General features: G+C 36.1%; 10 protein-coding genes across 10 annotated transcripts; 4 read left to right on the forward strand and 6 right to left on the reverse strand.

Moving 5' to 3' along the window:
• Positions 1-422: 422 nt before the first annotated feature.
• AC631_00976 (uncharacterized protein) lies at positions 423-1,970 on the forward strand (the record flags this gene model as incomplete). Its single annotated transcript, XM_015609806.1, has 1 exon — positions 423-1,970. The coding sequence occupies one exon, from the start codon at positions 423-425 to the stop codon at positions 1,968-1,970; it is 1,548 nt and encodes a 515-aa protein (XP_015469304.1).
• A 172-nt stretch (positions 1,971-2,142) lies between these two features.
• Positions 2,143-2,403, reverse strand: AC631_00977 (uncharacterized protein; the record flags this gene model as incomplete). The annotated part of the gene is made up of 1 exon (XM_015609807.1): positions 2,143-2,403. The coding sequence occupies one exon, from the start codon at positions 2,401-2,403 to the stop codon at positions 2,143-2,145; it is 261 nt and encodes an 86-aa protein (XP_015469305.1).
• A 221-nt stretch (positions 2,404-2,624) lies between these two features.
• LRG1 (Lrg1p) lies at positions 2,625-6,794 on the reverse strand (the record flags this gene model as incomplete). The annotated part of the gene is made up of 1 exon (XM_015609808.1): positions 2,625-6,794. One exon carries the CDS (start codon positions 6,792-6,794, stop codon positions 2,625-2,627), a length of 4,170 nt encoding a protein of 1,389 aa, XP_015469306.1.
• Positions 6,795-7,944: 1,150 nt separating this feature from the next.
• On the reverse strand, positions 7,945-8,700 carry AC631_00979 (phosphatidylinositol N-acetylglucosaminyltransferase; the record flags this gene model as incomplete). The annotated part of the gene is made up of 1 exon (XM_015609809.1): positions 7,945-8,700. One exon carries the CDS (start codon positions 8,698-8,700, stop codon positions 7,945-7,947), a length of 756 nt encoding a protein of 251 aa, XP_015469307.1.
• Positions 8,701-8,865: 165 nt separating this feature from the next.
• On the reverse strand, positions 8,866-10,773 carry AC631_00980 (transcription factor TFIIIB subunit; the record flags this gene model as incomplete). Its single annotated transcript, XM_015609810.1, has 1 exon — positions 8,866-10,773. One exon carries the CDS (start codon positions 10,771-10,773, stop codon positions 8,866-8,868), a length of 1,908 nt encoding a protein of 635 aa, XP_015469308.1.
• Positions 10,774-10,945: 172 nt separating this feature from the next.
• Positions 10,946-12,193, forward strand: AC631_00981 (uncharacterized protein; the record flags this gene model as incomplete). The annotated part of the gene is made up of 1 exon (XM_015609811.1): positions 10,946-12,193. The coding sequence occupies one exon, from the start codon at positions 10,946-10,948 to the stop codon at positions 12,191-12,193; it is 1,248 nt and encodes a 415-aa protein (XP_015469309.1).
• Positions 12,194-12,228: 35 nt separating this feature from the next.
• Positions 12,229-13,221, reverse strand: AC631_00982 (uncharacterized protein; the record flags this gene model as incomplete). Its single annotated transcript, XM_015609812.1, has 1 exon — positions 12,229-13,221. The coding sequence occupies one exon, from the start codon at positions 13,219-13,221 to the stop codon at positions 12,229-12,231; it is 993 nt and encodes a 330-aa protein (XP_015469310.1).
• Positions 13,222-13,533: 312 nt separating this feature from the next.
• HDA1 (histone deacetylase) lies at positions 13,534-15,954 on the forward strand (the record flags this gene model as incomplete). The annotated part of the gene is made up of 1 exon (XM_015609813.1): positions 13,534-15,954. The coding sequence occupies one exon, from the start codon at positions 13,534-13,536 to the stop codon at positions 15,952-15,954; it is 2,421 nt and encodes an 806-aa protein (XP_015469311.1).
• Positions 15,955-16,076: 122 nt separating this feature from the next.
• Positions 16,077-18,356, reverse strand: PRK1 (serine/threonine protein kinase; the record flags this gene model as incomplete). The annotated part of the gene is made up of 1 exon (XM_015609814.1): positions 16,077-18,356. One exon carries the CDS (start codon positions 18,354-18,356, stop codon positions 16,077-16,079), a length of 2,280 nt encoding a protein of 759 aa, XP_015469312.1.
• A 193-nt stretch (positions 18,357-18,549) lies between these two features.
• On the forward strand, positions 18,550-20,028 carry AC631_00985 (rRNA (cytosine-C5-)-methyltransferase; the record flags this gene model as incomplete). The annotated part of the gene is made up of 1 exon (XM_015609815.1): positions 18,550-20,028. The coding sequence occupies one exon, from the start codon at positions 18,550-18,552 to the stop codon at positions 20,026-20,028; it is 1,479 nt and encodes a 492-aa protein (XP_015469313.1).
• Between the last annotated feature and the right edge of the window lie 6 nt (positions 20,029-20,034).

Genomic DNA, 20,034 nt, shown 5'->3' on the forward strand with positions numbered 1-20,034 from the left:
GCTATTTTTAAAATATTTGTATTATTAAATGTTTCTCCATGCAAAAACAAGGCCATAACAGTTAAAAGCTAAGCTTTAAAAAAAGTTTATGATAATTTTGATCGTGACTATTCAGGACCTACCAGGACGTTAGGTCGAAGGATAAAATCGCTTGTTAAATATAATAAAACATTTCAGATCTAAGATGCGAAATTAAGGGTAGACTACCCCATTAGGAAAAGAAATAGAAAAAAAAATTCTTTTTTAGCGCAGATAAGGATTTTGATCCTTTTGCCTAGAGTATACATGAGAATAAGAAGTGTGTGAAATGTGAAACTAAAATTAAGGTATATATATTATTGTTACATATTGAAGATATTTATAGAATTATTGGAAAGGAATAAAAATAAGTATTATCTAAGGATATAAGTAAAAACTAAGTAATGCAGAATACTGAAATTAAAGATGATAGTATAGAATCCGAAAATTTGCTCATCGGTAATAGTGAACCCAATGATTCTGAAGGTGTGGTAAATTTCGAGGGATCATCTTCCACCAATCTCGACGATCTTAGCGACTTAGAGGCTTATAGTACCAATAAGAGGTATACAGTTGAATTCGAAAATGAAACAATTTACTTTGATTCTATTGATTGGAGAGATAGTACATTATTGAAACTTCAAATAATTGCAGGGTATCTTGTATTTATTTTATTTGGGCTAGCAGAACAAACTGTGGGAACATTGATCCCAAAGTTCCAAGATCACTATGAAATTGATGATATTCAAACAAGTTTCATTTTCTTAGCTTCCGTTGCGGGCTATTTCTTGATGGCTTTATTAAATGAAATAACACATAAAAACTTGGGCATAAGAGGAGTAGTAATATTGGGTAGTGTTAGTATGACATGTGCCTACTTAATAGTATCTTTTAAACCGCCATTTTCAATCTTCATATTTTGCTATATTTTGAATGGCATTGGATTTGGGAGTTTAGATGCAAGTCTTAATACATGGATGGGATGCTTGATTGATTCAAATCAGCTTCTCGGAATACTCCATGGTTGTTATGGGATTGGATGTATGATTTCACCACCTGTCATTACAGGTTTGTTGGAAAGAGCAAAAAACCCATGGCAATGGAATAAATATTATATGGTTTTGAGTTCCGTAGGTGCACTTAACACAATATTCTTAATATTAGCGTTTAGACATGAAACTGCAAAGAAGTACAAATTTGCTATGATTTTAAAAAATAAAAAAGGTAAGAAATTGGACGAAGAAAATGAGTTTGAATTGGATACATTTAGAAATCAATCAGAGGTCTCTACTACAAACGACGAGTTAGATAACGAAAAGGAAGATCATTCTTCAGTTCCTTTATCTGAGGCTTTAAAATCTAAGTTAGTCTGGCTCTTTTCAATTATTTTATTCATTTACGTCGGAGGTGAAGTTTCCTTTGGTTCATGGTTAATAACTTTTTTAACCAGAATCAAGAGCTTATCGTACACGTATTCTTCATACATGGCTACTAGCTTCTGGGCGGGTTTAACCGCAGGCCGTATAGGTCTTGGTTTTGTGACGGCTCATTACTTTAAAAATGAGTTAGTAGCTAACTTTCTGTACATGTTCTTATCTTTTGCTGGATTCTTGGCTTTCTGGATGCTTTCCTGGGTTACTACTAATTTTTTTCTCTTCATTATAGTCTTTCTAGCCGGTGCATTTGTTGGTCCTATTTTCCCCACAACCATAGTTGCTTCATTGAAAATCTTACCTCACAAGTATCATGCTGCAGGCTTGGGCTTTATTTGCGCATTTGGTGGTGGAGGTGCTGCTGCACTTCCATTTTTAATTGGGATCATAGCTGAATCGAGTACTTTAGGTTTAACACTTTTGCCTTGCATTGTTATGAGTATCTTTGCTTTTCTCTGTCTTATGTGGTTAGGAATGATGAAACGATACGGGGCTAATTATAATACTAATAGACTTTAGATATATAGGGAATAAATAATGTATATTAATAATCAGCTAGGAATTTTCCCTCGACTTTGAAAAGTTCCAGATAAGAGTTGAAGCTTCTGAATAATTATAATAGTTCTATAATGACAAATTAGTTAATGAATGTAGCAAGAAATCGCTATGTGAAATGGTTTCAATTATGAAATCATAAATTTCCACCTTGCGTCTTCCATTCTTCTGGTGTAAATGCTTTCTGTGTAAATGCATGTATCGAGGCTATTTCTTCCTTTAAAGCATTATTTACCAACCTATGTCTCATTAATTTATTCTTTCCTTCAAAATTGGAAGATACAATAATCACAGCAAACGCCTGGCCACAGCCACCAGACATATCTTCCACTTGAACTAAGCTAGCTTGGAGTTTTTCTTGGATTAATTCTTTAAAAGAATCTGCTGTTAAGGACATATTTGTGTATTCTGCTATTGATTGTAATTTTTTGATATACTTTATACAGCTGACGTTAATTTTTTCGTTTTGAGAATGAAGTAGTGCAAAAAATAAAGAACAAATATTACATGAATACTAATTATGAACATTTTTAGATTACATATATAATTAATACATGATTCACTTAACTGAAACGAATGTAAAGCGATATAAATACAAGAATTCAGCTCTACGATTTCTTAAGGATGCTGGACATTTGAAGTTTCGCCATGTGATTCGTTCGTCACTTTCGAATGTCCCCTTGAAACCTTGTTTGTTTGAACATCAGGCTGCACCGAAGTACTGAAATTATTATTTTTCATTTGGAAGTTCAAGAAAAAGTTAGGGTTTTCTTTAGATGTCTTTTCTAATTTATTCATTATCTCTTTCGTTGATATGTTTTCGGATTTATTTTCGTTGAATTTGCACTTTTCGAAGAATAATAATAAGTCATCCGGAATAATACAAAGCTCTTCATGTAATTCAATTAATTTGTTAACAACCTCAATACCTAAGAAATAATTATCTCCTGTTTGAGGAGGTGATTGGTCAGATTGCGAAGCCTTTTTTGAGATAAGAATATTTGGTGATATCACAGTAGCCAAGTTATGGATATCCATTTTTGATCCAGTCTCCTCATCGATTTCAGCGAACGATGCAACCCAGCTGAAAAAATAAAGTAAAACCTCAAGTAAATTACGGTGGCTTCTTGGCAACATACAATACGCTAATTGTAAAATTCTCTTACAAAGAGCTGCATCTTTTTGTTGTTGTGAGGAAATCCACAAGTCGTATAGATTGAAGGTTAATAATGGGTTAGGTAATTCACGTAACCATTTTTTCATTAATGCAGCCAATTGAACAGCAGTTTGAGAACTGAAATCAGCCGATTTAAGAGGATTCTTATTGATTTGGTCTGTTAATTCCCTTAGCTTTTTAATATTACCATTTAATCTGAAAATTCCTTCTACTGACATATCCTTCTGGCGCAATGCATTAATAATCTCATCAACCACTATAGGTATGCGCAATTTAGAAGGGCCAACACCAAGATCCGAATCGACTCCATATCTTTTTGTTAAATCTTGTATATCAACTCCAAAAACGTTTAAATGCTTATCCTTCTTTGGGTCGCTTGTTCCAAACTTAAATTTATCCCAAAAGGTTGGTAACTTACGTGTTTGAATTAACCCTAGCAACTCATCTTTATTATAGTTCAGAATCTGAATTAATGCCTCAACCGCAATATGTCTTAAAATGAAGTGCTCAGACTTATTCAACTCAGAAAAATACTTAGAACTTTGAGAAGAAACTTCATCACCTGGTGTAAGTATTTCATTACCTGTATTATCAGTATTACTGCTTTTGCTGTTATTTCTATTACGGTTACTTGCATTACTGGTACTTGCAGCAGGAATAGTTCTCACCGATTCCATAGGGGCATGCTTTTGATACAATGAATTATGATGTTTAAATGCATTTGGACGCTGCTCTCTCGCTTGCTCAGCTGCCACAATACGTGGTATATCATCTAACGTTAGCGATTTTTCATTTTGTAAAAGATCAGACGTTCGATCAAGATTGTTATTAGTAGCGTGCTTTTGAGGTTCATCTCTGATTCTTAATGATTTTTTACTCCGTCTAGATGATATATTGAACTGGTCAGTTTCTGATTGTTGTTTATAAGATAATTGGGATGAAACACTGGTTTTCCTTTCAGTTTCGTTAGGTTTATTAGTTATATCTTCGTTGCTACCTTCAAAATCATCAACCATTCCTTCTTCATTAGTTTCATCTTGCTTAGCCTTATCAGCTTCTGGGGCTTCCAAAATAACAGACTTTCTTGCATTTTGTTTGATAGAATTAGAAAGCTTTTGACTTTGCCTGCTCGTCCTTAATCTCGTAACGTCATTTAGTGTTTTCGAATAATCGTCCGCAGTGGCATTTCTCGCAGCACTTTCTTCATCAATAATTGACATATTTTTCTGCTTCAAGGAAGCCTGCCTAACCTGCGAAATATTCTTATTTTCAACCTTCATAACAGACTTTGAGCGATACAAAGCTATTTTCAACAAATAGACTAACTGGGATAAGTCACTTACTACTTCAAATCCTTGTACAAAAGCTTTGTCATTCCTATTATAACAATCCGGACAATAAGCCTGAGAATTAGATATATTATACGCCAGTTGAGATAGAATAGCACGAACTGATCCTATTGGTTTCGAGCAGCTATAACACACAAAGCATTTCGTATGCCATCTTTTATTATCAAATTTTATACAAGACTTTTCAATACTTTTCAGACAACTTTGACATGAATCAGTAGCATTTGTAGGAATTGATAATCTGCTCTTTATTAATTCTCGATTAACTTTATTGTCACTACTGCTGTTAAACTCTTCATATATTTTCATCAAGTGAAGAAATTTATCTGTTGCATCGGTAGTTCCTTGTAACTTATTAACTTTCAACGCATTATTAAGTCCAATTCTAATAAGTAATTTCAAATAGTGAGCACAACCTGTTACAACAGCTAACAATTCTGTAGATAAACTACCAGATAATGACGTTTGTATCGACTTTCTCAATATTGCTAAATAACTCATAATCTTACCTGATATATTCCTTGGCTCTTTTCTCAAGGGCTGGAAAATATCCATCTCTAGGAAAGTCAAGTCTTCAGAACTTTCAGTATTGTGTGTAGAAGAAGATAAGTTAGGGGATGTAGATTTAGAAGTCACATTTGAATTAACGATGGAACACAAATCCTGAACGACATCAAGAGCATTGAATAATACTTCCACATTCAAAATTAATTTACCAGTGGAAATCAAGCCCCCTGACTGATTACTTGTACATGCATTTAGTAACATATCAGATATGCAGGCTGCTGTCGTCTCTTCATATCCTGATAATGTAAGCCAACAATTCATGATTGTATTTTCAACATGTTGTTCTATAGCTATTAAAAGTTCAGGTTTTAAATTAGATTCATTTAGGAATTTAGTAATATTAGGAACATTACTGTCATTGATATTGAAATGTTGTCTTAAACCAACGGAATCTGCTAATATGCAAACATTCCAAAACTTATGGACCATATAACATTCCGGGTGCCATTGTTGGTTCCTTCCACCTCTGAACAATTCAACAAATTGTTTAACTATTGAAGAATGACAACCTTCACAATGTGTTGCATATAATTTAGAATAATGGTAATGACAATATATAGCACCTTCATGCTCATAATAACTTTCATCTGACTCGAAAACTACCTGACATACTGCACACTTAAAGTGTTCAAGATGGTACTTATTCCCCAACGCAGTAATATATGGACCTCTTAAAGCATTATTACAATTGAAACAAATAAGATTCAACTTTTTAAAATAGTCATATTCACAAAGAGCAACTTGGTATTTTATACCTGTTGGCTCGTCCAACATTTCATATGGAAAAAACTTAGAAGAGCACTGATTGCCACATTCACTACAACGGAAGCATTCGATATGGAAAGCACTACTCAAAGCTCTAACAAATTGCCCGGTAATTTCTAAACCACAACCTTTACAGAACTTTTTCTTTTTATGCATACTTTTCTTGCGTACTTGCGAAGGACGGGATTGAATGTCAGTCAGATCCAACGACTCTCTTGACAAATCAGGGGTATTCGATGACATTTGACGTTGGAAAGGAGGCGTCTCTTGGGTTGGTGCCTGTGGAACTTTCGACCGTTGATTTTGAATGCGAGGTGGGGGCAGTTGCAGTACATTGTGAAATTGATGCTGATGAGCTAATGCTGGTGATGGTGGTTCATTTCCCATAATATTCGACTTTTCTGAGCTTGGCGATACTGCAATAGAATGCCTTTGGTTTGGCTTACTTAAATTTTGACCCCCAGACTGTTGCTTATTTTGTGGTGCTTTTGTGTGTGACTGAGGATATGGTGGATTGCCTTGCACCGGTGCTTGTTGTACGTGTATTGGTACTTGAGTGCTTGGTTGGGATTGAAATGGTTTTTGTTGCAGTTGCGAAGGTGAGTGCAGTCTTTTATCAGTCTTGTAACTAGGTTGCGGATATGATGGCATAGGAGGGATTAAAGTCTTCCAATTTGGAGTATTATTATGTGCGTAATTAGGCACTGGTATGTCTCCTCCAGTTACATCTTTCTTATCATTACTGTAGCCATAACTATGACTCCGTAAGTGTAATCTCATTCCGTTATGTTTGGAAACAGGCTTGTTAATTAATGGACTGTCATTGGGATTATAAATGTCACTGGCCTGTAACTTGTACGGCGAAGTGTGCAAATTCTTATATGGCTTCTTGTTTGCCGGAATGTTCTTAGATTCTGACGAATGTGACATGGTGATAATGCGTATATGTTCCTGGGTATTAATGTCTTATTAGTTTTGTCCGTACGGAAATATTTTAGTTTTAAAAGAGTGACTAGTGAGTTGGAATTTAAAATACGTGGAACGGAATAGAGTTTATATGCCTTAAGAATTCATACAAACTTAATTTATTAGCGTTCAACCTTCTTTATTTTTCGATTGTGGGTTGGAAAATGCCAGTGTGTTCTCTAACTCTAAGGTTATAGCTGAATTCTTGTGGGGGATTAATCAAAAGTATCACCCACGCCTTTTACCTGGAATTATTCTCAATTTAATGGAATTTGAATTAATGTACACTTCCTATTATATCAACAAGCTCTCTCAAAAGTGTGTCAATATTATATATCTGGAACTATATCTCGAGATATATATCAAACTTTCTATCCAACTATTCGTTTGATTGATTGATTGATCAACTCACTGATGAGGTAATATATATAAAAAAATAAGTATAGCTATTAGTATAATATACTTTTTGACCTAGTAAAAGGAAGTACTTAAGAAAAGAGGAGTGTTTTTGAGTCTTCGGGCGCTTAATATTTTGTTGTTGTTTTTGTTTTTTTTAGTAACAATTATTTTAGCGTGTGTAAATCAAATCGGTCCCCGTAAAAAATTGTTAGCATTCTTCTTGAAAACACTACTCGAAGTGCATATGTACCGGGTGTATATGGTGCACTGATCATAACAGTTTTAACCGTTAGAGTGACGTTTGGGTATGTCAGAAAGACATGTCAGAAATCTGGATTTAATATGTTGGTGGGAATGGTCTAACAACGTAAATAGAAGACTAGAGATTTGTAAAGAAGTAGTATGATAAGCGATAATTAGGAGACTTGTAAACGATGAATACTCTAGGAGGGAAGAAGATATCTACGGTTCAATATATTCTGATTTATGTATTAGTGTCTAAATTTAATTGCGCGCTAGGCGCTGAGATAACGATTCGATCGCATTTAGTGAAGCATGGCTTGTTGCACATGTATATGCATTTTTGGATGAACAGAAGAAATGTCCACGTTTTGGGGATGTACTTATTTAGTGGACTCTCTTGGCCCGATGTAGAATAATTTTTGAGTTTTGTCACTTGCCTGAAGTAGTTATCTTATCTTTAATGCTGATAACATTATTTTAAACCTTGACCTGGGACTCGCCTCCAATATCTCTTTGATTCACCAAAAAGCACACGTCTGCTATCTTTCCATACTTTCATGAGGATGTCTTTTCTTGGAAGAAACTGAGGAAATACGATTTTGATCATCTTATCATTATTCAAGGTGAGTCCGCTTATGTTGTCGGAGTTCGTGCTTTTGGTTTTTGTTAGCACGCACATATAGAACACGACCTGTCCGTATCCATGGAACCCTTCATGAATAACCAAGTCGATAATGTTACTGATTGGGATGAAATGGCTTTTGTTGCCGTTGAGCGAGAATTTCCATCCCGATTGCGAATTGAGCTGGATTCCAACGTCGTTCATAATCAATATGCTGTCCTCTTTTTCTTGTTTACTATACACAAGAACCATCAGAAAGACTAGTATCGTGACAATAACACCATTCAACAAGAAACTGTTTGTTTTTGAATCATTGGAGTCTATGTAGTCTATGTAGTCTTGAAAAAGCTTGACAATCGCTGGAGAAAACGTTTGGTTATTCTGAATTAGCGGCATACTATTGCTATTGAGCCTCTTAATTATTATGTCATTATTACTAATTAAACAGAAGCAAAAGCTAGCCAACACGCTTCCCAACCCAACCAAAATCGATGTTTTTAAGTACTTAAAAAAGCGATTTGGCTTATGCTTTACCGTGAATTTTATTAAATTGTCACGATCTGACGAAGGCAGTACCTCTAAAACATAATCCTTCGGAGATGACATATCTCTCAAGCTTTCATGGAGTGTATTACTTATACATGAATATGTCCAGTACTTATCTATACACGTTTTATATGCTATTCCTACCGAATGAGTCAAATTTTCATCAGATTGGATCACGTGAAAATTGATAATCTGCTATCCCGAGTAAAATATGCGCGAGCATACTTAATCAGTTTCAGTTCTCTGCTTCTTAACATCATCGATTGAACCCAAAACCATTTCATTCTTACGCAACTCTTTAACCTTTTCTGCTCTTGTCATTGGCTTAGAACCTGTTCTAATTTCAATTTCTCTTCTTCTGCTTGCTTCTGCATCTTCCTTAATAGCCTTCTGCCTTTCTTCAACAATTTCAGCCATATGTTGTTCATGCTTAAGCCTAATTTGTTTTAATTCTTCGTTATAAAATTCCAAGGTTTCAAATTTGTTTTTGGAAGCATCACAGTACTTATCAAAGTCAGCTGGAAGCTTTCTTCTTAATGCAATTTCCACAATTTCAGGATACTTCTTTTCTTCCAAGTTGAACTTCAGTTTGATTTGCTTTCTAGTTCTGTATGGGAATAACTGGGCTATAAAGGTGAAATCGGTTCCCCACGTACTCAAAGCCGTATAAAACTGTTTGAGCTCCTCGGGAGTCCAGCGATCAGTATGCTTTCTTTTGGAATAAGTAGAGGATGTGATTGGGTTTTCGAAGGGGTTAGACTCTTCTCTTGATTTACCACTGGTATCATGATTACGGTGTCTATTAACAATTGTTGAGTCTTCATCCACAACAATACTTCCATTTTGCATCGAAAGCTTAATACTTGTACTCTCTGTTGGAACATCGTCAACATTTAATAAATCATTTTGGGCCTTTTTTCGTTCTTGTTCCTCTGGTTTATCACTAGCACCTGTTATTTCTTCTAAAGCCTTTCTTTCTGTACGAGCTCTCATTCTATCAACTCTTTTACGAAGTTTTTGCTTCCTGATCTTTTCTTGAGCCTCTTTAACTAACTGGAAATTTTCACTGATTTCTCCAATTGGCAACGATGGCTTACATAAATCTGCCATGGTTATAGTATCGACCTGAACACCTATTTGAGAAAATAATTCTAGATCGGAATCTTCAACTTTACGTGGAAGTTGTTTAATACTGGTGATACGTGTATCTAAGTCTTTTGGTGCAATAGGTATCAGTTTATGTTTGAGTCTTTTGGACCTAGATTCAGACGAGTCACTATCATGTTCCTGGTCGGAATCCTTACCTTCATTATCACTAGATTCTTCTTCACCAGTGTCAGTACGAAATTTCCTTAATTTGTTCGTTTTCGGATCAATACCAATGACAAATTTTGCTTGCGACAAATTAATGGCAGCTTTATTATCCTCTTCATCACTCGCCAATTCCTGAGATTCCTTTGGGGTCAGTATTATTGACGCATTCAATGCTAATGCTTTCTTGATACCTGGTCTGTGATGCGCACCCAGTGCTCTTCTTTTACTTGGTTTGGAAATGGGTATACCAATCTTCATAGGAGCTTGGCCCTGTCCATCTGTCCCTTCTGGCTGTACAGAACTGGTAGGCGTTATCGATACCGATGTCGATCCCGTTCTATTTCGTATTATGTTTGGGGTAATTCCAGATAATCTTCTTTGTGCCCTAATAGATGATTGTCTTCTGTACGTTCTAAGCTCTTCCGGCTTCTTAAAAATATCATTATCACCATATTCATTCGCTTCCTCTTGACTTTCGTTATCAGATTCTGAATCTTCTTCTTGATCTGGTGAGATTTTCTTAGTTGTATCCATGGGATCAACATCATCTTCTTCCAAATTAGAGATATCTGGCTTATTGGTTTGTAACGAAAAGTTGAAGTTAGGAGTCTTATTATCTATTTTTTGTGAACTAGCAATTCCTATATCGTTCACATTATGTTCTTTATTAGCCTTATCAATATCATCTATTTGACTAACTTGTGTAGTTGGAGGTGTTATTATACCAGTAGGTTTAGATATAGAGCTTCCCTTCCTCCTTATAGCCTTCTTCTTAAGCTTAGGTGTGAAATGGGATGACTTTTTAACAACACTACTCATATTGAAATACGATTATTACCTATTGATCAATAATTAGTCTAATATATTGTAAAAGTTGTTTACTTATGTCATCTCCTGGCTCATTTAAAAAATTACACAAAAAAAATATTCAGATAAATAGATGAATATACTATAGCATTGGTTAATATTCAAAGAGCCTTATCAAAGTAATATGAGAGCCATCGCTAAATATGCATGGCCTGCTAACAGTGCAGAGGATTGGATACTAAATTTGTCGTATTTGCCAAATCTCCATAATGGTTCGTTTGCATCTTCAACGAGTGGAGGATCCATTAACTTGTACCTGTTACAAAACTTGTCTAGTGTTCCAATTTTGAGAATAGAGAAGGCCCACGAATCAAGTATAAATTCTATGAAAGCAATTGATGATACTACAGTAGGGTCATGTTCTACAGATGGGCTAAAAATTTGGGATTTGAGGACCTCTTCGGGGAAACCAGTGCATACTTTGGCTAATGCCAAAACTTCAAACTTTTTATCGCTTGATTATTTTAACAATCTTCTTGCAGGAGGAACTGAGTTGGTTGGAGCAGATGCCGAATTACATATTTGGGACTTAAGGAACACCACAAATGTGGTAAGATCATTTATTGATTCGCATAATGACGATATTACAGATATAAAATTCCATCCTAATTCTCGATTTTTGATGTCTGGATCTACAGACGGATGTGTGAATATTTATGACCTCGAGCAAGAGGACGAAGAAGATGCATTGCATCAAGTTATAAACTATGCATCAGTTCATTCTTGCAACTTTATTCAAGATAGGCGTATTTCAGTTTTATCTCATATGGAAACATTAGCATTTTATGAATTAAATAATACCAATTATGAAAAAATCGAAGAACCTACGCCAAATGATATTGGCGATGTAAGGAAATTATGGCCTGATTGCGAATATGTGGTCGATGTATATCCAAGCGGGTACGTCGCATGTGGTGCTAATTCACAACTGAAATTGTCACTTTATCCATTTAATCCTGTATTAGAAAAGACAGACTTAAGTAGGCCAATTTGGTTTCCTGATGCACATGGTGCAGAAGTTGTTAGGGATGTATTGGTGATACCAAATCAAAGATCTGCTATAACATGTGGTGAGGATGGAACTATAAAAGCATGGGAATTGCCTTATGAGTTAGAGCATTTCGATTTAACTTTGAGAAATACAAAACCAGAAACGAAGGAAGATGTGCTCATGGAGACCGCGGAACCTGATTTGGAGCTGAAACCTGTCAAGAAAGAGAAGAAAGAGAAAAAAGAAAAGAAGGAAAGAAAAGAGAAGAAAGAAAAGAAGGATAAGAGCGACAAGAAGTCCAGAAGGGACAAGAAGGATAAAGATGGCAAGTCTGACAGATCAAAGAAAAAGAAGAGTGATGTTAGGTTCAAACCATATTAGATTAGATAGTGTCGATGTATATTAAAAATAAATATTTAAATTCTACGAGTTCCTTTGACCACTATCGGTATCATTCCACCAGTGGGTATAGTAAATTTTCTATGATTTATAACTGTTATGAAAGAACGTATAGTACCAGCATGTGAAGTAATCGAGAGAAAAGTACTATCCTTCAATTGCTCTGCGTTAATACGCTCGTTGATGTTCTCCCAGTCTTGTTCAAAGAGTTCTTGAAGAAATTCATTAATACGCAAAAACTGCTCATGCAACTTTTCTCTATTGACAGAATACGCTTTTTCCAACTCATCAGTTTCAGAGAAACCTGGTTCAAATTGAAATGAAGGAAACCCTTTATTAATCTCTGATTTTGTAGACCTTTTATGGCACAAGTGGATCCCAATAGTTTCACGCAACTTTTCGACAACTATTGGCTTAGGTATATCAATATCTTCCCACGTATAATTTAAAGTACGGCAAGAACGTTTTAACGGAGAAACATAAAACTTGCTTGGTATTGGTGCTCCCTTGGCTATTTGATCTTTCCACACCATATTGTTCTCTTCGGCTTGTCTAATCCCCAATTCAGTCAAATCGGCATCTGGACCCCACGTTAATTCTCCATCTGTACCTAAAAACCTCCATTTTCTCATCCATTCCTCTGCTGGGTATTTATGAGATGCGATATTGTGCCATCCTTCACCATGACGAGCCAAAAATAACACCTTATAACATTCATTCTCAGGCGAGCTTTTATTTAATTCGTCAATTTGTTCCACGATGTCTTGCCACGAATGTAATCTCCCCAAATCTTCTTCTGTATAATTAAACACTAAATCATCTGTATTAGGATCTGTTTGCCTGAAAAACCCTGGAACCGGTGAAAATGTCCATGGATATGCATCCTTGTGAGTCGAACCTGGAGTATTTTGCAATTGCGAAATTTGTTCATAATATAGCTCGTCCTGATCAAGATCCGCATGCGAGTCAACACGGTCTCTTGCACTTGGAATTAATAAGGACTGAGTCATTTCAGGATGTAGGTATTTACTAATTAAAACCTTATGGGTTTATCCATAGTTTTGTTCATATAGTAAATTTTTCACTTATATCTGTACATAAACTTGTTTACTCATTCCACTTATTAGAGGTATCAAATATTTAAGAAAGGTTTACAGTTTACAATATGAAAATACCAAAATTGCAAGTTACACATTTATCTTCCTTTGAGTCTCTCGAGGTAACTGGAAGCAAGACGTATGTACCAGCAATCTGGAGTACACTTAATACATTTTCACTAAGTTTAGATTTAGCTTCTAATCCACATCATTCACTACAAAAATATGTCCGAAAGTTTCCTGGAAAATACGGAGACTCCTAAACCATTGGAGCTGAAAACGTATGACGAAAAAGTGGACGGTGAACCTGTTGAGAAAATCGCTGAAAATGCACCTGAAGATGAAATAGCGGTCAAACATGAGTTGAGTAATGGCGAGGAAATTGATAATGGTCATGACTCGAAGAGAGTTAAATTGGAGGAAACTTTGAACAACAAGAATAACATAATCGTGGTTCCACCTACAAAACCGCAATTGTTCTATAGTCCATTGAAAACCGGATTGGTATACGATGTTAGGATGAGATATCATGCTAAAATATTTACTTCGTATTTCGAGTACATTGACCCACATCCAGAAGATCCTCGTCGTATCTATCGTATTTATAAGAAGTTAGCAGAAGCTGGGTTGATTCAGGATAGTTCATTATCTGGAATTGACGAAATAGGACCTTTAATGGTGAAAATTCCAATCAGAGAAGCATCTGCAGAGGAGATATTGGAAGTTCATTCTGAGGAGCATTTGAGGTTTATAGAATCAACAGAAACAATGAGTCGCGAACGGTTATTAGAAGAAACTGAGAGAGGCGACTCTATTTACGTGAATAATGATTCGTATCTCTCCGCTAAATTATCGTGCGGTGGTACTATTGAAGCCTGTAAAGCCGTGATTGAGGGACGCGTCAAGAACTCGCTTGCAATAGTGAGACCTCCAGGACATCATGCCGAACCTGATACACCTGGTGGATTCTGTTTATTCAGTAATGTTGCAGTTGCAGCAAAAAACATTCTCAAGAAATATCCTGAATCAGTAAGGAAAATTGTGATTCTCGATTGGGATATACATCACGGAAATGGTACTCAGAAGGCCTTTTACGACGATCCAAGGGTATTGTATATTTCACTTCATAGATACGAAAATGGTAAGTTTTACCCAGGCACAAAGTATGGTAATAGCACACAAACCGGGGAAGGTGCTGGGGAAGGTTATTCATTAAATATACCCTGGAGATCTCCCGGAATGGGTGATGGTGATTATTTCTATGCTTTTAATAAAGTCGTGATACCTGTTATCACTGAATTTGATCCTGACTTGGTTATTGTCAGTTCAGGGTTTGATGCTGCAGACGGGGATATAATTGGAGGGTGCCATGTTTCCCCATCAGGATATGGTCATATGACACATTTACTTAAGGGAATAGCGAAGGGTAAATTATGTGTTGTTTTGGAAGGGGGATATAATTTGGACTCTATCAGCAAAAGTGCGTTGGGAGTAGCAAAAGTATTAGTCGGAGAGCCGCCTGAAAATACAATTAGATCGCAACCTCACATTGAAACTTTGGAAGTTATAGATGAAGTCATAAAGATTCAGTCAAAATACTGGAATTCTTTGAAGCCAGGAAATCCAAGTAATTCATTAGATGACGTGTACGATTTACCTACTGACAATTCTGCTTATAAACTCACAAATATTGCTGATCCAATTAGGTCCCATCAAGTTGAAGAATTATTTAATAGATATTCATTCATTAATTTACCTATTGTGACAGCCTCAGAAAACAAGGCCGAAAATAACAATTCCTTCTTCACCACAGATTTACCATCTAACTTGGAAGATTTGATTGTTGCTAGTCCAGACATATATGACTGTTCAACAATAATAATATCAGTCCATGATCCACCTGAAATATGGGCAAATATAAATCCGATTAACGGTAGTATTGAGGGAAGTGCTTCGATTGTATTAGAACATCCCTTGACTCAAATGATCGAAAAAATTAAGAAAGAAACAAGTAACAATTCTAACTTCCCTAATGAAAGAATAGGTTATATCGATATAAATATTCCTTCTTATGCATTGCCTATACCGTCATTGAAAAGTGGTAGTTCAAAATCTGCATCAACTTATAATCCAACAATATTTGCACAAGAGTTGCTATTATACGTCTGGGACAACTACTTGGCTTATTTTTCTCAATTAAGAAAATTAGTGTTTGTGGGATTTGGAGACTCATATCAATCGATAGTTCATTTATATGCCAAAAGACCATCGAGCGAAATTAAAAATTTAGTTCAAGGTTCAATTATCTATGTTAATAGATCAGCTCTTAAACCGTTGGTTCCTGTCATGGATGAATCAATGGTCGATTGGTATTATCAAAATTCTGTTGTATTCACTAGTTGTCTTCATTCATGCTGGAACGGATCCAGCGGACCAACAGGCTCATCTAGGTCTAACGGTAGCACAAGTAATGGCAACGAGGCAAATGGTGCCGATAATAGTAAAAGGCCAAGGCGAAAATTTGGAAGAGTTTTAAAAGCATCATCTGACGGGTTATGGGAGGTTATAAGTGAAAGGTTTGACGAAGGCATTGATTTCATTTTAGACTCTATTGAAGAATATAGCAGTAGTGGCAGCAGCAACTAATACTCTTTCGACTGTATAATATGTAGTTTTATAGACTAATTGTTATCTATTTAAAAGTTGTAAAATATGTAGAATAGTATAATACAATTAAAGCGTGTTTAAATGAAAATGCATATCAATAATTAGACATAACTGGGGAATCTTTTAGAAAATTCTTTTTCCAAATCATCCACATCAGGAATAGAAATCGTGCTTGCATTGCTCAACTTTCTTTCGTGGTTCCTAGTGTCATTTTCAGGAGACTTTAAATGAGCTGGCTTTCGAGGTTTAGGTGGCGGTTTCTTAGAACCATGTTGAAATTTATGTGAATCCTTTATAGATTTCATATCTCTAGTTTTAGCTGAATTATTATTCACGTTGTGCGTGATTTTAGAGGACGACAAGCTCTGTGGTACTTTTGGTGGGACTGGACGAGCTTTACCAACCAGAGAGTTAGCTGAACTCCGTTTTGGTATATCTATATATTTTTCATTTGCCAAGGAATTAGCCGTACTATTATCGTTAATAGCAGCTATGTCATCCTGATCAGTAAATTTGCCATACCCATGTGCTGTTTTTATAACAGGCAGGTCCTCATTACTATTCTTCATCAACATTTGCATCCTACGTTGAATAGACAATTTTTTGACCCCTTTTTCTTCTTGAGGAGACTGTACACGCGATAAGCTCTCACTTGAATCACTTGGTTCATCAGAACTTGACTTCTTGTACGAGCTTCCAGTAAATATTTGCTTGATAGACGATATACTAGATCTTTTATTTTGCGATAAATTTTCAGAACTATAGTTACCATGAATGCCATTACTACTTCCCCCTGTACTGAATTTTCTTAATCCATTTCTAATAGATTGTTTCAAACTACCACCTGTGTTCTGTCTCAGCAGCAAGCCTTTTTGGGTTTCTTCTTCTTTACTCTTCAAAAAATCTAAGGTGCTCTGGTCTTGATCTTGTAATTTTTTAGTAGATATATCATCGTTACTTTCATTTATCTGTTGTTTAATAAAGTCCTGTAATGATGTGGTAGAAGGTGCTGTTTGTAATGGTGAGGCAGATCTATATTGCCGGCCTTTCATATCATCTTCAATATAAGAGCTCAAAGGTCTAGGTTTAGGCTTCGGTTTGGCACTAGTAGCCGAATAAGTGGGCATATACGTAGACATTGGTCTATGAATTGTCTTCTTCTCCGAAATTTTATTACTTGTCGACGCAGAATGTTGCAACATCTTCGATTTATCTATAGATGCAAACGGGTCTACTGGCTTAGAAGTGTTATTCTTGTGGTCAACTGATATATTCGAAGGTGAAGAATGTTTTCTTTCAGGTAAAATTGGAGCCTTTTCATCTATATCATGCGATCTATGATGTGTATTGTTTGCCATATGGGAATGTGCTTTGTTATGACCATGATGCTCTTTCAAAGTGTATGGAATAACATCTGGAACTTTTGTGATACCTTTCATTAAGCATATTTCTTCTAACAATTGAACTGCGTTAGGTCTTCTCCTAGGGTCTTCTCTCAAGCAACACTTAATAACATTTTTCAACCTTAATGAGAACAGCAGACCAGGATGATTATGTGGTAATTTTAAAGTATTACTGCAATTGAGAATCAGCTTTTCCATATCTTGTAACGAGGAATGACTTGGCAGCTCGAACGGCGTTGTATAGTAACAGAGTTTATATAGAAAGCACCCTAATGCCCAAATATCCAGTTTATCATCAATTGGAAATCCTCTAGATAAATCAATCATCTCTGGGGCCCTATATTGTGGAGTTGTATGCTGCATTAAGTCTTCGTGTAATTCCCTGAACTCGTTTGCATTTTTAGGTACGGGAAGGTACCCTACCGCTGATCCAAAGTCACACAACTTATAAACACCTTTCGAGTCAATTAACACATTCTCTATTTTAATGTCTCGATGCAATAATGGCGGCTTCAAATGATGGCACATAGCCACTCCTATGGTTATATCATGCATTATAGTCAAAATTTCAGGCTCCGTGAGCTTGTGTGTCAACCTTGTGTTCATGAAATCTATCAATCCATTCTTCGAACAATACTCCATCAACACAAACACTTCATACTGCTGTGCTGTTGAATGTCCACCTCCTGGATTGCCAAGTCTCGACGCATGCGAATCAATATAAGAAACAATATGTGTGTTTCCTTTCAATCTTTTCATTGCATCAACCTCCTGTCTCAAAAGATTCAACTGCAATTTATTGGGAACAGCTACCCTCTTCAAACATGCAATATTCGATCCCTTGAATGGCGGATCTATATAACAAGTGTAAACATGAGCGAACCCTCCTTCAGATAAGTATTTAATGATTGAAATATCATGGGATCCTACAGTCAATTTTGTACCTGGTGGATATGTATTCGGTGGAGGTAGTGGCATGATAATTAATGCTATTTAATACACCTTAGTGCCTTTAGATTCTTCAGTACCAATTGAAATATAATGAACCTCCTACGATTCAATAGAGGATCCAATAAGGTACACAAAAATGCTCTCGGCTAGAGCCCGCGATCAAGATAAAAAACTGGCTCATCGAAAAAATTCACAGCTATTATCATGACTACCAAGAAAAATGAAACTATACTTTGAAGCGGAGCAATTCTTGAGTCCTTACAAGGGCAAAGGATCAGGTGGGAGTTTACAATCTCGTATTTTTAATGAGGCGAAGTTGGTTAACTCCCCAAAACATATTTATGCATTGGTTTATTCCACTTTAAAGTACAAAGAGCACATACAAACGATTATTCGTAAGTCTAAAATAAAGCAGACACTCCAAACCAAGAAATTAAAGATCAGTGACAACTTGTTATTCTTAGTTGTGCATGACTTGTTGTTTTCTTCTAAAGGTAGGATTCAACTGGGAAAACATCCTATTAAGGATGCTATCTTGCAGCATAAGACTAGACTTCAAGCAGAGTATACTAAACTCAAGTTAAAGTATAAAGCGAAATCGGCAGAAGATTTACCAACTAACGTTTCAACTGATGATGAAACACCTATCAGATGGTTTCGTGTAAACACTATCAAGACCACACCAGAGAAATTTTTCAAAGACCATCCATTTTTTGCTAAATTGGAGCCTGTCAGCTCAATTGACATTAAAGCACCAGGATTTATATACACAGACGATTATATTCCTAATTTGTACGGTATTCATCCCAAAGAGAAATTGACGTCTACCCCAGCATACCTTAAGGGTGAAGTAATCATTCAAGACAGGGCCTCATGTTTCCCTGCTCATATTCTTAATGATGATCCCTCAGACAAGCATGTCGAAATTATCGATTCATGTGCAGCTCCGGGGAACAAGACTACTCATTGTGCGTCCTATTTACCAAGAACTGAAGATTCAGTAGTATATGCCTTTGAGCGGGACTCTAACCGTGTAAAGGTTCTTAAAACTATGTGCGAAAAGGCCACTGGAACCAAAAATAAGAACTTAATTCAGATAACGCACACTGATTTTACATCCACAAATCCACAGGACTTTCCAAATGTTACAGGCCTTGTAGTGGATCCATCATGTAGTGGTTCAGGTATATTTGGACGTGCTATTGAAGATGCACAGCTGCAAGAACAGGAAAAGGAAGAAATCGATACTGAAAGACTTAACAGATTGGCCGGGTTCCAATTCAAGATCATGAAACATGCCTTGCTGTTCCCAAAAGCCAGAAAGGTTGTTTATTCAACATGTTCAATTCATCCACATGAAAATGAAAGAGTGGTTGTTGATTTATTGATGGACAAAGACATCAAGGCATCTGGATGGCAATTAGCCTCTAGAGATGTCGTGATTTCTGAGTGGCCCAAAAGAGGATGGAAAGAAGAATTTACTGCCATTTGTGGGGGTAATGAGGAGGAATGCGAGGCGCTTGCAGGTGGTTGTGTTAGAGCAACACCAAAGGAAGATGGAGGAATAGGATTCTTTGCAGCATGCTTTGTTAAAAATGATATAAAAAGTAGAAAGCCGGATAATATGTTGCAAAATAATACCAATGATATTGATGAAGAAGCAGAAGAACAGGACGAAGAATGGTCGGGATTTGATTAATAGATT

This window comes from Debaryomyces fabryi (genome assembly GCF_001447935.2).
Source record: "Debaryomyces fabryi strain CBS 789 chromosome Unknown contig00012, whole genome shotgun sequence".
Taxonomy (NCBI): domain Eukaryota; kingdom Fungi; phylum Ascomycota; class Pichiomycetes; order Serinales; family Debaryomycetaceae; genus Debaryomyces; species Debaryomyces fabryi.